Below are 13,460 nucleotides of genomic sequence, written 5' to 3'. Positions count from 1 at the left end.
TTTGGGCTACATGTATTGCAAATGACTCAGCTTTTCAGCAGGTTCTTTGTCCTCATGTTTCTCTTCATTCAACCATTTCCCTTTTAAGTATCAGAAATGTTTTAGGCTAATAACACCGCGGACAGTACCTATGCTGAATTTCAGTGTATGACGAGCTAATCTTAGAGTTATCTTGATGAAGAGAAACTAGAAATAACAGTACATTGGAAGTCAGAATCACAGTATATAGGAACTGCAACATATCTTTTCAGCTTTTCTTGAGGTGTTCCTCCTAGTGTCTCAACTTCCTCAAAACTTTTATTGTAAAGATCGTCATCTATACTAGGAAAGCTGCTACAATCTTTCTTAGATTACTTTAAAGATTAGATAACAGGTGTCAATCACTCTTTGAGGAGTTGAGTTAAGCACTGACGTTCAACCAATAAAGGCACTATAAGTATCTAGATAGATTAGATGGCATGATGGGTTGTGTGCTGAATTAAAACTTGATTTATCATGCAATCTCATTTAACTGTCACTGAAATCAGTGAATTTGCATGGTTGATAAAATTTCCTATCTTTAGTCATCTGTCTTCTTGATAATTAGTTAAAAGTTTATGTAACTTTATTGTGAATATCACCAAAACCTACAAGAATAAGCAGAAAATTAAAATTAAATAAGAGAAGGCTAACTCAAAAAATATATTTTCAAAATTTATTATGAACAGCATATAGGTAGACAATCACAGAATCACAAAATCACAGAATCACAGAATGGCCAGGGTTGGAAGGGACATCTAGGATCATGAATCTCCAACCCCCATGCCACATGCAGAGCCATCAACCTCCACATTTAATACTAGACCAGGCTGCCCAGGGCCCCATCCAACCTGGCCTTGAACACCTCCAGGGACGGGGCATTCACAACCCCTCCATGCAGCTTGTTCCAGCACCTCACCACTCTCTCTGTAAAGGACTTCCCCCTGACATCCAACCTAAATCTCCCTTCCCTCAGCTTAAAACCATTTCCCCTTGTCCTGCTGTCACTCACCCTTTCAAAGAGTTGATTCTCCTCCTCTCTGTAGGCTCCCTTTAGGTACTGAAAGGCTTCAATGAGGTCACCCCGCAGCCTTCTTTTCTCCAGGCTGAACAAGCCCAGCTCCCTCAGCCTGTCTTCATAGGGGAGGTGCTCCAGTCTCCTGATCATCTTCGTGGCCTCCTCTGGACCCTCTCCAACAGCTCCCTGTCTTTCTTGTACTGGGGGCTCCACACTTGGATGCAGTATTCCAGATGGGGCCTCACAAGAGCAGAGTAGAGGGGGACAATCACCTTCCTGTCCCTGCTGACCACCCCTCTTCTGATGGAGCCCAGGATACCATTTGCATTCCAAGCCACAAGAGCACATTGTTGGCTCATATTAAGCTTTTCATCTATCAAGACCCCCAGCTCCTTCTCTGCAGGGCTGCACTCAAGGACCACTCCTTCCAGCCTGTATGGATGTCTGGGATTCCTCCGGCCCAAGTGCAAAACTCTGCACTTTGCCGTGTTGAACCTCATCAGGCTCACTTGGGCCCACCTTTCTAGCCTCTCGAGGTCCCTCTGAGATCCCTTTCTTCTACCGTGTTGACCACACCACTCAGATTGGTGTCGTCAGCAAACTTGCTGAGGGTGCCCTTGATTCCATCATCGATGTCATTGATAAAGATGTTAAAGAGCGCTGGTCCCAAGACAGACCCCAGGGAGACACCGCTCATTACCGGCCTCCACCTGGACATAGAACTATTGATGACCATCCTCTATCTGCAGCCTTTTAACCAATTTCACTCCATCGTAAAAGGCCACCAGATTGGTCAAGCATGACCTTCCCCTGGTGAAGCTGTGCTGGCTGTCTCGGATCACACACTCATTTCTCATGTGATCAAGCATGTCATTGAGGAGGATCTGTTCCATGATCTTCCCGGGCACAGAGGTGATACTTACCAGTTTATAGTTCCCGGGGTCCTCCTTGCTCCCTCTCTTGTAAATGAGAGTGACGTGACCCTTCCTCCAGTCATCTGGAACCTCACCTGACAGCCACGACTTTTCAAATATGATGGAGAGCATGGATGCGGTGTGAATCTCCTTGGTAGCCCCAGAGGCATGGTCTTGGCCAGCCCAAAGCTGGGAGGAGCGGCGGGGATGGGCATCACAAATGTGAAATTTACAAGGTGGGCTCAGTGAGCCAAAAGTTCTTGTGCCAAAGTAAATAGACGCAGCCGATAAGTACCAACCCAGAGATTTAAGGGCTCCTGTGAACCCAGGCACAAAGCTTACAGCTAAGCTTACGATCATGAGTACTGAAAATAAAATATAAAATTTTATGAAATTAATTTTCACCAGAAATTATACAAATGTTTATCAATTTTCCTGATATTCATTTAAGCATTAAAAAATGGTGTGTGCCTGCGTATGAAATTTGAAACCTGTTTATGCACAATAATAAGCTGAAAAATTATTTATATTCTTATAATCTTCACTCGCATCATAATATTAGAGATATTCCCTCTGCATAAGAGCCCTTATGAATATTCAAATATGGATCTTATTTGAATTATTAATACCTTGAAAAGCTTATCTAAGCCAAGACCCCACATGCTCATCACTCTGAAAAATCTTCCTCTTCCAGCATATGTTTAAGATCAGAGTATGTTTGCAAAAATGACATCTTGGCACTGTGCAAATTTTTCGTGTTTCTTGCAGTTTTGTTGGTTATATAGATTTTTCAAATATGTTGCAAAATAAATTTAATTTGCTTTTTAGAAAATACAGAGTAGATATCTTAAAAGTGGATTTTTTTCTCTAAATGTCATCTATGTTAGTTATGTATTTGGAACTTCATAGTTTCAGATTATATCAAGCCTTCTTACCCAAGTATGTAGATAGCTCCAAAAGTAACGCATTCTATTTATTTTCATGGAGTCTTCAACATATACAGAAAGAATAATAACATTATTTTATAGAGCAAATTCTAGGATACAAAATAATATTTTCCAACATTCTCATTACTATTAGCTATGCATTTTCACCTGCAATGAACAAGAGCCTTCAGATCATGCTCATAAAAATCTGGAATGTTCTTGCCTTTCACACTGCTGTCACCACTGCTGAAACACATCCCCACTGCCTCACTATGCTCAGATCTACTACCTGGTCTCCATAAACCTTGAGCAAGTGTTGATGAATGTGAAAGGGTGGATTTTTTTTTTCCACATGGAGGAAATTACACACCTTTGCTTCATACAAACTTCCATGTCAGACACTACTCTGTCAGATGGTCCCTGTGCTGCCATATGTAGCATAGCAACAAAATGTAATGAAATATTGGTGGGAAGGTTCAATCTCTGCTGTCATATCACCAACATCTGCCTCTATTGTCATGGGTCAACATAATAAAAAAGGAGACATTACTTTTATAGAAGCTCTTATATATATTTTCTCCATTCCGTGGAACATTCTTCTGCATGTTTGGGATCTGGAAACTGAAAGGTCAGAGGCTACTATGCCACTCTTCCAAGGCATTTAGATACATAATTGCTGTTTATGTATTACATTTTGATTAGTGTTTGTAATTATAGGTACTCCACTGTCTTTGAGGATTTACACCTCAGTGGTTTGACAGAGGAAATGAGAGATGTTGTAAGGCAGAAAAACTTAGATTCTCAGATTTCTGTACAGAAATCACAAGATTGTCTTTCCACTCTTTCTTGCTTTTTCATTATCACTGTTTTACATGTTACCCAGTGATGTAGGTGGACAACTATTAGTCTTCATATTTTCATTCTTACTAGTTATTCTTTTGTTTGTTGTGTGTCAAAGCTGACACCTTAGCAATTGTAATCTTCAACGTGATAGAAATATAGAATACATACTACAGAAATACAAGGCTACAAGAGGGCTGTGTAGAAACAATAACTAGTTTTTCTTTCATTTGTCTGTGTTCTATGTACTCTGAAGTCAGTGGCAGAACTGTAGAATTTGGTGTTTAATGAAGGCCTATTATCTTTCCCAGTGACTTCATAACCTAAGGCACCAAACATTTCCATTGGAATTAACATCAATTATCTTTCTCCTAAACATGAATTTTTACCTTTGATAGCCTGACTGCAAGACTGAAGCAAAAATAAAATGCACAAGCAAATAATACTTTAGGTAGAGGGGTTTAGGAACACAGCACAATAATTCTGTGGTTTGTAGGGCTAATGCTTGTATTACTAAGAAGATAACTGGTGTACTTCTGATTGTATGTAGAGTGTTTAATGCAGTTAGTATGACTTTTATCAGTAATAAATTTGCTGCATGAATCAGACCAAAATATGTGATGTTTTGTCTGGGCCATTTTGATGATGGTGGAAAACTTACATTTTAGAAAAAATATCTAAGCTAAGAAATAGCAGACTTGCTCACTGACACAGGTAATTTTTTAAAATGTACACCATATTTAAAGAATTGATATAATATAGCAACATTTTTAATTAACAGATTTTATATTTATAGGTTTCTCCATAATCAATTTGTGAGGAAAAAAAATAATGACTTTTGTAGTATACCATCTTTTTCAAACATGCTCCTGTTGAAGGAGGGAAGATTTAGTTTGGATGTCAGAGGGAAGTTCTTTACAGAGAGAGTGGTGAGGTGCTGAAACAGGCTGCCCAGAGAGGTTGTGGATGCCCTGTCCCTGGACGTGTTCGAGGACAGGTTGAATGTGGCCATGGGCAGCCTGGTCTAGTATTAAATGTGGAGGTTGGTGGCCCTGCCTGTGGTGGGGGGGTTGGAGTTTTTTGATCCTTGAGGTCCCTTCCAACCCGGGCCATTTGTGATTCTGTGATTCTGTGATTCAGTCTGAGAGGAAGAAATTCCAGAGCCTCTAGTCTTATCTGATGATCTTAATCTTCTTTTTTTAGCTTGTTACATGAGCTGAAAAACTACGTACTACTGTTTGTGTTTCCAGATTGCATAAGTTTTATCATTTATCTACAAAAATTAAAGAAATTTTTCATATCAGCAAATGATAAAACCATTGAGTCAGTATTTACAATCAATGTGAAGATCTTTCATTTTTTTGTGTATTGTACACCTTGTTTTAATTGAAATTTTACTTCAGGGAAGTAATAATTAAAAATGATTTTCCCAATGTTCCTCAATGTGTAAAACCAAAACTTCATTATTACCTTTTATATAGTACTCTATTCCTATCATGGTAAATTATCTGAGAGCACATTGTAATGAGATTCCTCAATTATGATGCATTTAATGGATGCTGAAAGCACTGGCAATTAGTAAGATTTACTTTTAGTTGCCCATGTGTTCATGTAATAACTTAGCAGAACTTTTAAGAGACAAAGCCTGGCATTTTAAACTCCAAAAAATACTGTAATTAAAGAACTTGTTACAGTCATTAAGTATTTTCTTCTCCTTATATTTGAATCATTATGTGTGTCAGAATTCTTTAAAGCTGTTGTTCTTTGATGTTGTAATTCTGAAAAAAAAAAATAACCTTGCCATTAATTTTTTCAGTAATATTGGCTATTTATTTCAGGCTGTATGGTATATTATATTGACGTTAGCAGTCTAATTAAGCAGAAGCAAAAATTAATTTTCAGATGTGCTTCATTTGGATAATAAACTGAATAAGTGAGATAAAAATGTGATATCTTTATCTAATAAAAAAGAATTTCAATATAAGTTATTTATTAATACCAAAATTGGGATCAGTTTTATTAATTCATAGAAATACTTTTGGCATAACATCCTCAAAAACAATATTAGAAACATTAGGTCTATCATCCCATTAACCTAAAATATCAACAGTCACAATATCTGTCATTTTCTCTTACCTTACAAAAGAATGAAATCTATCAAACACTATTGTGAATTGTTTTCTCATCAAATTAGTTCTATTGATGTTAGAACTGATTTTGTAAATGTATATGATTTACCTACTTTATTCAGCATAATATTGAACTTTAGATGGAACTTCATTGTGAAAAAAATTCTTCCCATGGCAATATTTGAAATAAACAATCTATTTAAAAACAAACAAAAAATTCCCGTTGAAATGCCCCTGTACACATTTGATTTATGAAATTGCGTGTATGACATCTGGGAAATCACCCATGAAATGCTTTAGTTTGCAAACTAAAGCTGATCAGCTACTCAAATGTCTTGTCACAAAAATACAATTACCATAAGTTGAGTATGATTCTCAGGTCTCTTTCAGTATAATGTGACTACTGTATATCATGCGCTGGACTGCATGTTAAACTCAATTTTCTTTGTGAAAACATTCTTAGTTAAAACAAAAGCAGAAATCATTGTACTTTTATATACTATTGTAAAATGAATGGAATTCTGCTAATCAAAGTAATAGAAAGTAGATTGTAAAAATATGTGATGACACTACTAAAATCATATTGGAATTAGTGAAATCTGAAGCAATTCCTTGTTAGCATCATAGTTTTACAGCACCATTTCAAGTAAAATGTTGAAAAATGAACTGATCATCTCAAAGTTAGCAAAATTTTATTCTCTTTGAGAAAAGGGCTATATTAATGAGTTTTTTTTCTTTTTTCTTTTTTCTTTTTTTTTTTTTTTTTCTTTTTAACAGCTGAGGATGCATGTGGAGGAACTATGAGAGGATCCAGTGGTATCATTTCAAGTCCCAATTTTCCTAATGAGTATCATAATAATGCAGATTGCACGTGGACGATTGTGGCAGAGCCTGGGGATACTATCTCACTCATATTTACAGATTTCCAAATGGAAGAAAAATATGATTATTTGGAAGTAGAAGGTTCTGAACCACCTGCAATATGGTAAGTCAGAAACTGCAATTTTCATTTGGTTAAAAAAAAAAAAAAAGGATATGTGAAAGGATAACTTGTGGTTTTTGGTTTTCTCAATATATCAGGCATTCTTAAGAAAGATCAACCAAGGCAAAAGACTATGAATGCTACTATGAATATATTGATATATAATTTACATATGGAGATTCTAATTGCAGCTGTAAAATAATTCCAAAATATATTCAAAGACTTTCATCAAGATGAAAGTCACAGTAGACTCATTCACCTCAGTTTCTGTGAGTCTAACTATTCAATTGGTGAAACCTTCGGGGAATTTCATGATGTTGAGTCTTTTCAGCACAGAGCTTGAGAAAATCACATTGATCACAATTGTTAGTCACAGTCCTCTCAGGATGAGTGTCTGCACAGAGAATTGCACGTGTAGTCCCACTATATACTGTGGTGAGCACGGGGCCATTCTTACAATCATCTAGAAATTTTCATCCTGATCTGCGAGGTACAAGATGATGGATAGCTGTAGCATTTGCTGCTTCTTTAAGAAAATCCTGACAGATCATTTTCATTAAGTATTGGAAAAAAATTATGTAAATACTCTTCAGGTTTTTTTCTGTCTGATCTCAATGGCTGAATCTGACATTTGATAATTTAAAGGAATGTGACTTTTTCATGTTGGAACTGAAACTAAGGGAAAATAATTTATCCCATATAACTACTTTTTTCCCCTTTCTTCCCTCAACAAAACAAAAACTCAAATGAGATATAATGAAACATCGTTTTCTACTTAAATGAAAAGTTAAGAGTTTTAGACAGCCATTGATGAAGAAAAGTATCAATTTCATTATGGGATAATTTATCCAGCATATGGAATCTTGGAGTTAAATGACTATCTGAACAAATATGAGTTTATTTATGATGGTGTCTAAGATACTTAAAATGTTTCAGTCTCTTATTCTGTTACTGTTAACTTTAAATGAAATACTTCCTATTCAATCATTAAAAAAAATGGAATTCTCTAACTTTGACGTAGTTATCTTTGTTCTCAGTGTGCAACCTAGTCCAAATTCTGAAGACAAATGTTAAAACTAATTCCATTATATAGACATCATGTAGAACCTCGCTGCCAGAATATTCTGTAGTAATGTGCTTAGAGCAAAATCTTCATGAAAGATGATGAGGATGGAAAGTTTCACAATGTCCTCAAAAAGACTTTAGAATCATAGAATCATAGACTTCTTAGACTTGGAAGAGACCTGTAAAGGTAATCTAGTCCAACTGCCCTATAATAAACAGGGACACCAGATTTACATCAAGTTGCCCAGGGCCTTATTCAGACTTGCCTTGAAAGTCTGCAGGGATGGAATATCAACCACAACACTAGGTAGCTTGTTCCTGTGTTCACCACCCTCGTTGAAATATTTTTTTTCTTATATCTAACAGGATGAAATAAGGTAGTGAGGTCTTCTTCCCTGTGTAGACTTTCAGCTTCTGCTCTTAGTGATTTGAGAACTTTCTTAACCAAACATGCCTTAAATGTATATGTTATATACATATACATATGTTGTTATTCATTCTTCAAGAGTCATTCTTCAAAATACTGTACAATGCTTTTAACAAATGAGTTGTTTCTTTTCATTTTGTTTTTCTTTTATTTTAAACCAAGTAGACTGTATCTGTGACTTCACCGTTGTCCTCACACTCTTGTATTTCTCAAAATGTACTTCATTTATGTGTTTGTCACCCTTCCCTCTACAAAGACTGTCATCTCTTTCCTTTCATTCAGCGTTAAACATACAAGTTATCTCCCTTGTTGCAATTTTACTCTCTTTTTAATGAAGTATCGACACTATCTTAGGCATGATCACAGTTTACTAGTTGTTACAGAAAGTTTTTGAATTTATGTTTAATATTCAGAGGAAGGACTCATGAAAATAATAATTATGAGTAATATTAAACTAACAGGAATGTTAAAAAACTGATGATAGGCAAAATGTAATTTGATAAAGTTGAGTTTAAATTTAGAAGACAGTGGTAAAACTGGTACTGTTTAATGCAGTTGTCATGGTTTTATGACTTTTGGTTATCGGCATTCCGCATCATAACATCAAGTAGTGCACTGGGTGTTAAAGTGTTAATGCTCAAATTCCGGGTACCTGTCTGGAAGAGAAGAACTACATTTACGGTCAGAGAGGAGATATAAACCCTGGCAAGGTCACCTGGTGCTCTCTTCTTCTTCATCAAGCTCTCTTCCCTGCTACTCAACCAGAGTGCACATCTCACCTCAGTGTTATACCGAGGCCTATCCACCTTTTGGACACTCTCTCTAATTATATTTGATTTATTAGCTTCAGTTCTAATTATATTGTACCATAGTGTGCTATCTTGCATTCCGATACTGTATTTAGTAAATTAGCTTGTTTCTCCTCAGATCGTTGCTGCTGTTTTTAATTATTTCAGGGTCTCCCCTTTCCCTTTTCTGGAGGCGCGGATTTTGTGAAATCCTTCTGCCCCACTAGTCATGGAACCAGACAGAACCAGCCCTTAAGCCGTTGACACACACAGTAAAAATGCCTTCAGAAGTATATTTTATTCGTACCTAAATAGATGGAAAAAAAGGACTCTATTAGAATGATTAAGAAACAGCACGCATAAAAATCCACTGAGAAGTGACTAGCATAATTTTTCTCTTGTGAGTGTAAATATAAAAGCAGTATTACAAAACATAACTGCAATTACTATGTTGTGGTTTCCTTCAGATAAAAGGAAGTGTGTAAATCATTGAAACTGCATGGTTTGATAAAATTTTGGTGAAGCTAGGGGGATGAAGATTAGGACCAAGAGAAAGCTATGTCTGTGAACATAATAAATTTCAGATTTGATGGCACATGTGGTGCTCAGGGACATGATTTAGCAGAGGGTTGTTAGTTAGGGAAGTATGGTTAGGTTGTGGTTAGGCTCAATGACGTTTAAGGTCTTTTCCAACTTGTGAATTCTATGATTTTATGCTATTTACATTTCTGCAGAGATGGAAAGACCTTCCACAGTACCATATTCTAATGATTTTTTTCCTGCGTTAATTCCTTAGGTTGTACTTGTAAATCTAATGCTGATCAAGTTGTACTCCAAAGTATAATGCACAAATATATCTGAAATACTTTAGACATAATAGACACAAGTTACATAATAGAAGTCTTCATTCTGTCATTTAACAATAAGGATCTTTAAGTTTATACTTTGTCCTTGCGGTTGTTTAAAGACATACTTTGTTACTTTGTGATATTTACAATAAATAGGTACTTTATCTTCAGTAAAGGAGTTCCCACAGGAGCAGGAGATCTGGTGAGTGCTTCCACTAATGGGGGACCCATGCTGGAGTGAGCTCCTGAGTGTTGGCACCCATAGTAGATACCCATATTGGAGCGGTTCTTGAAGAACTGCAGTTTGTGGGAAGCCCACACAGGATCAGACTGGGAAGGACAATATCATTTTAGAAGGACCCCATGCTGGAGCAGGGGAAGAGAGAGGCCATGAAGGAGCAGAGATGAAGCTTTATAGACTGACCAGAACTCATATTACTCTTTGCTGCAGGAGGGGAAGGCTGTAGAGGAGGGTAGAAAGAAGGGAAGGAGTCTTTTGTTTGCTTTTAGTTCACCCTGGTTAGAGACAGCTGCTTATAAAATCATACATGTTCTTGGGTCAGGCATGTAGACAAACTAGGTGATAGAGTCTGGTAGGCTCACTGAACTGTGAACTAATAGTTTACAGTGGTTTAAATTGATACTGCTTTATAAAACAAGTTCATGCTCTTATTTCCTTCTCATCCCATACCTGTTGGCTTAGGCATTTACATAGTCATCAGTTTAGTGCACCAGGAAACAGTAAAGATGGAAACTAATTTTTTGTTTTATTTTCTCCGTTAATTAGTAGGTCACACAAGACTTGAGAAAAATATTGAGACACTTTTGGTGTGGAAAACTTTCTAATTTAGTATGAAAACAAAACCTGAGCTGTTTTGTCTTGGGAACTGTAGACTGACTTACAATACCCATACTTGGATTCAAATTTTAAACATTGCTTATTGAGACTTCATAGATTTTATTTCCTTTATATTTTTCTACTGCATCCTTAGTTTTTGTATTCTTGCGATGGCATGCAGCATTTGATTCCAATTAAGGCACACAATGTTAAGAAAGCAGTACTTTGTTGGTTTTGCAACAGTATATACTGGTAGTTAAATACACATCTCTTGAGATGAGTATCATTTCCAGAATTACTCCTAATTTCTTACCTTTCCTGTGTTTGTGACTATTGCAAATGTGAGCACTGGTAAATCAGTCTGGATCTCCCCTCTTTTAGTTTGAAACCATTTCCCCCTTGTCCTATTACAACAGACCCTTCTAAAGAGTCTGTCCCTTTCTTTCCTGTAGCTCCCCTTTAGACACTGAAAGACCGCTATCAGGTAACACCAGAGTCTTCTGTTCTCCAGGCTGAGCAGCCCCAGCTCTTTCAGCCTATCCTCATAGTTTCATTCATTGGATCATTTTTGTGGCCCTCCTCTGGATGCACTCCAGCAGGTCTATATCTCTCCTGTACTGCAGACTACATCTGGACACAGTACTACGGGTGAAGTTTCACCACTGCATACTGGAGGGGCTGGATCACATTGGTCAATCTGCTGACCACTCTTCCTTTGATGCAACCCAGGATACAGTTGACTTTCTGAGCTGTGACGACACACTGCTGGCTCATATTCACCTTGTCATCTACTAGTACCCCCAAGTTCTTTTCAGCAGGGCTGTCCTCCATCCTTAAATCCCCCACCTTGTATTGATATTGGGAATGGCAATTACCCAGATGCAAGTCTTTGCAGTTGGATTTATTGAATCTCACAAGGTTCAATTGGGCCCACAGCTTGAGCCTGTCTAGATCTCTTTAAACAGCATCCCATCCCTTGAGTGTGTCAGCCATACCACATAGACTTGCTGAGGGTGTACTCAGCCCCACTGTCTATGTCACTGATGGAGATGCTAAAGAGCACTGGTCCTAGTACTGACCCCTGGGGGAACATTTGTCACTGATCTCCATCCAGACACTGACCACCACTCTCGGTACAATTTCACAACCAGTTCCTCACCCATCAAACAGTCCACCAATCAAATCCACATCTTTCCAATTTGGAGAGAAGGATGCTATGGATCATGTCAAAGGCCTTACTAAAGTCCTGATAGGTGACATTGGAGGTTCTTCCCTAGACCACTGATGCAGTTATGACTTCATAAAAGATGACAAGGTTGGTCATGTAGGACCTGGCTTTGGTGAAGACATGCTGTTTGTTCCATATCATCTTTCTCTCTTCCATATGCCTTAACATAGTTTTCAGGAGGATCTTCTCCATGATTGTCCCTGGCACAGAGGTGAGGCTGACAGGCTGGTAGTTCCATGAGTCATCCTTTATACCTTTCTTAAAAATGGGTGCTATATTATCTTATTTCCTGTGACCAGAGACTTCACCTGAAGTCAAATATCAAATATCATCAAGAGTGGATTATGGAGAGAGTGAATTATTATTATGATGGAGCTTATTAATCTGTATGAAGTTATTCTCATGTGAAGTCAGTGAACTATCCAACAGTTTTCAAATGAGCAATTCCTTGTTGGATGGGCTGTCTAAGTGCATTGTACTCAACAGAAATAGGATTGAATCAATTTTCCAAAGTCTTAACAGTAATCAGAATCAAAGTGAAAATATTCTCAAGAAAACTTACCTGGTAGGAGAATACTCTGGTTTTTCTTCCATCCCTCTTGTGCAAGGATATGCTGACTACTGTGTCTGCACTTGCATGGCCCACTTTAACTCTACTTGGATGAAGCAGCCCTGAGTGCTACAAGTATTGCTATTTGTAACTCTTTGCAGAAACCAGATAAATGATAGTCCAGATCTGGGGCATTTTGCTAATTAATTCTTAAAAAGAAGAATCCATAATAAAAAACAAACAAAATATTCTGGAGTCCTTGACTCAGTAGCGTCTGAAGAAAAAAATACAGATGGAAAAATTACTTGATAATTCAAGAAGGAACACTTTCACTGTCCTTACTCAAGCAGAATACTGCACTTGTTTTTCCATGGTCATTTACTATTGTCTAAGGATGGCAGTAGCTGGCATAGCAGAAGAGAATTATAGTTGCTGTCATGACTTGAAATATTGGTGACTGAACTGGCAGATCCTGCAAGTACTGTTGAACAAGCCCTATTTTGTGATTCATGACTTGTATAGTAGGTGAAGGGGTAGTACATATAAGGCAAAGCGTAACATAAAACTTAAAACAAAGCAAGAAAAGAAAAAAGAAAAAAGAAAAAAAAAAAAAGAAACTCCAAAGCCATTCAAAATAAAAATATGCAATTTTCAAGTTTGTTTCATTTGTCATTCATATAAAATTCACAGGACCCTCAGGTCTGTTCTGAGTCTCTGCCATGATCTTTGTTCACCTTATTCAGCAAAGTAGGCAACATGTCTTGGGAGAAAAGTTATTCCTGCAAAGCTAATCCCATATCACTCTTGCTTCTAGATGCTAGACAAAAATCATTAGTGCTTTCTGTATCAAGTAAACTGTTTACATTCACAAGTCCATCTTTTAAGTCTC

General features: G+C 37.2%; 1 protein-coding gene across 4 annotated transcripts in view; it reads left to right on the top strand.

Moving 5' to 3' along the window:
• The window catches only part of CSMD3 (CUB and Sushi multiple domains 3), a 549,229-nt gene that overhangs the window by 169,960 nt on the left and 365,809 nt on the right, over positions 1-13,460 (top strand). For all 4 annotated transcript variants that reach the window (XM_031591144.2, XM_031591143.2, XM_031591142.2 and 1 more), the window contains exon 5: positions 6,623-6,830. In XM_031591144.2, the coding sequence (XP_031447004.1) occupies positions 6,623-6,830 (208 nt within the window). The remainder of the gene's footprint in view (positions 1-6,622; positions 6,831-13,460) is intronic.

The sequence above is a fragment of the Phasianus colchicus genome, chromosome 3 (genome assembly GCF_987193195.1).
Source record: "Phasianus colchicus chromosome 3, bPhaCol1.hap1.1, whole genome shotgun sequence".
Taxonomy (NCBI): domain Eukaryota; kingdom Metazoa; phylum Chordata; class Aves; order Galliformes; family Phasianidae; genus Phasianus; species Phasianus colchicus.
The sequence above is the reverse complement of the archived record's forward strand: the minus strand, read 5'-3'. Positions and strand labels throughout refer to the sequence as shown.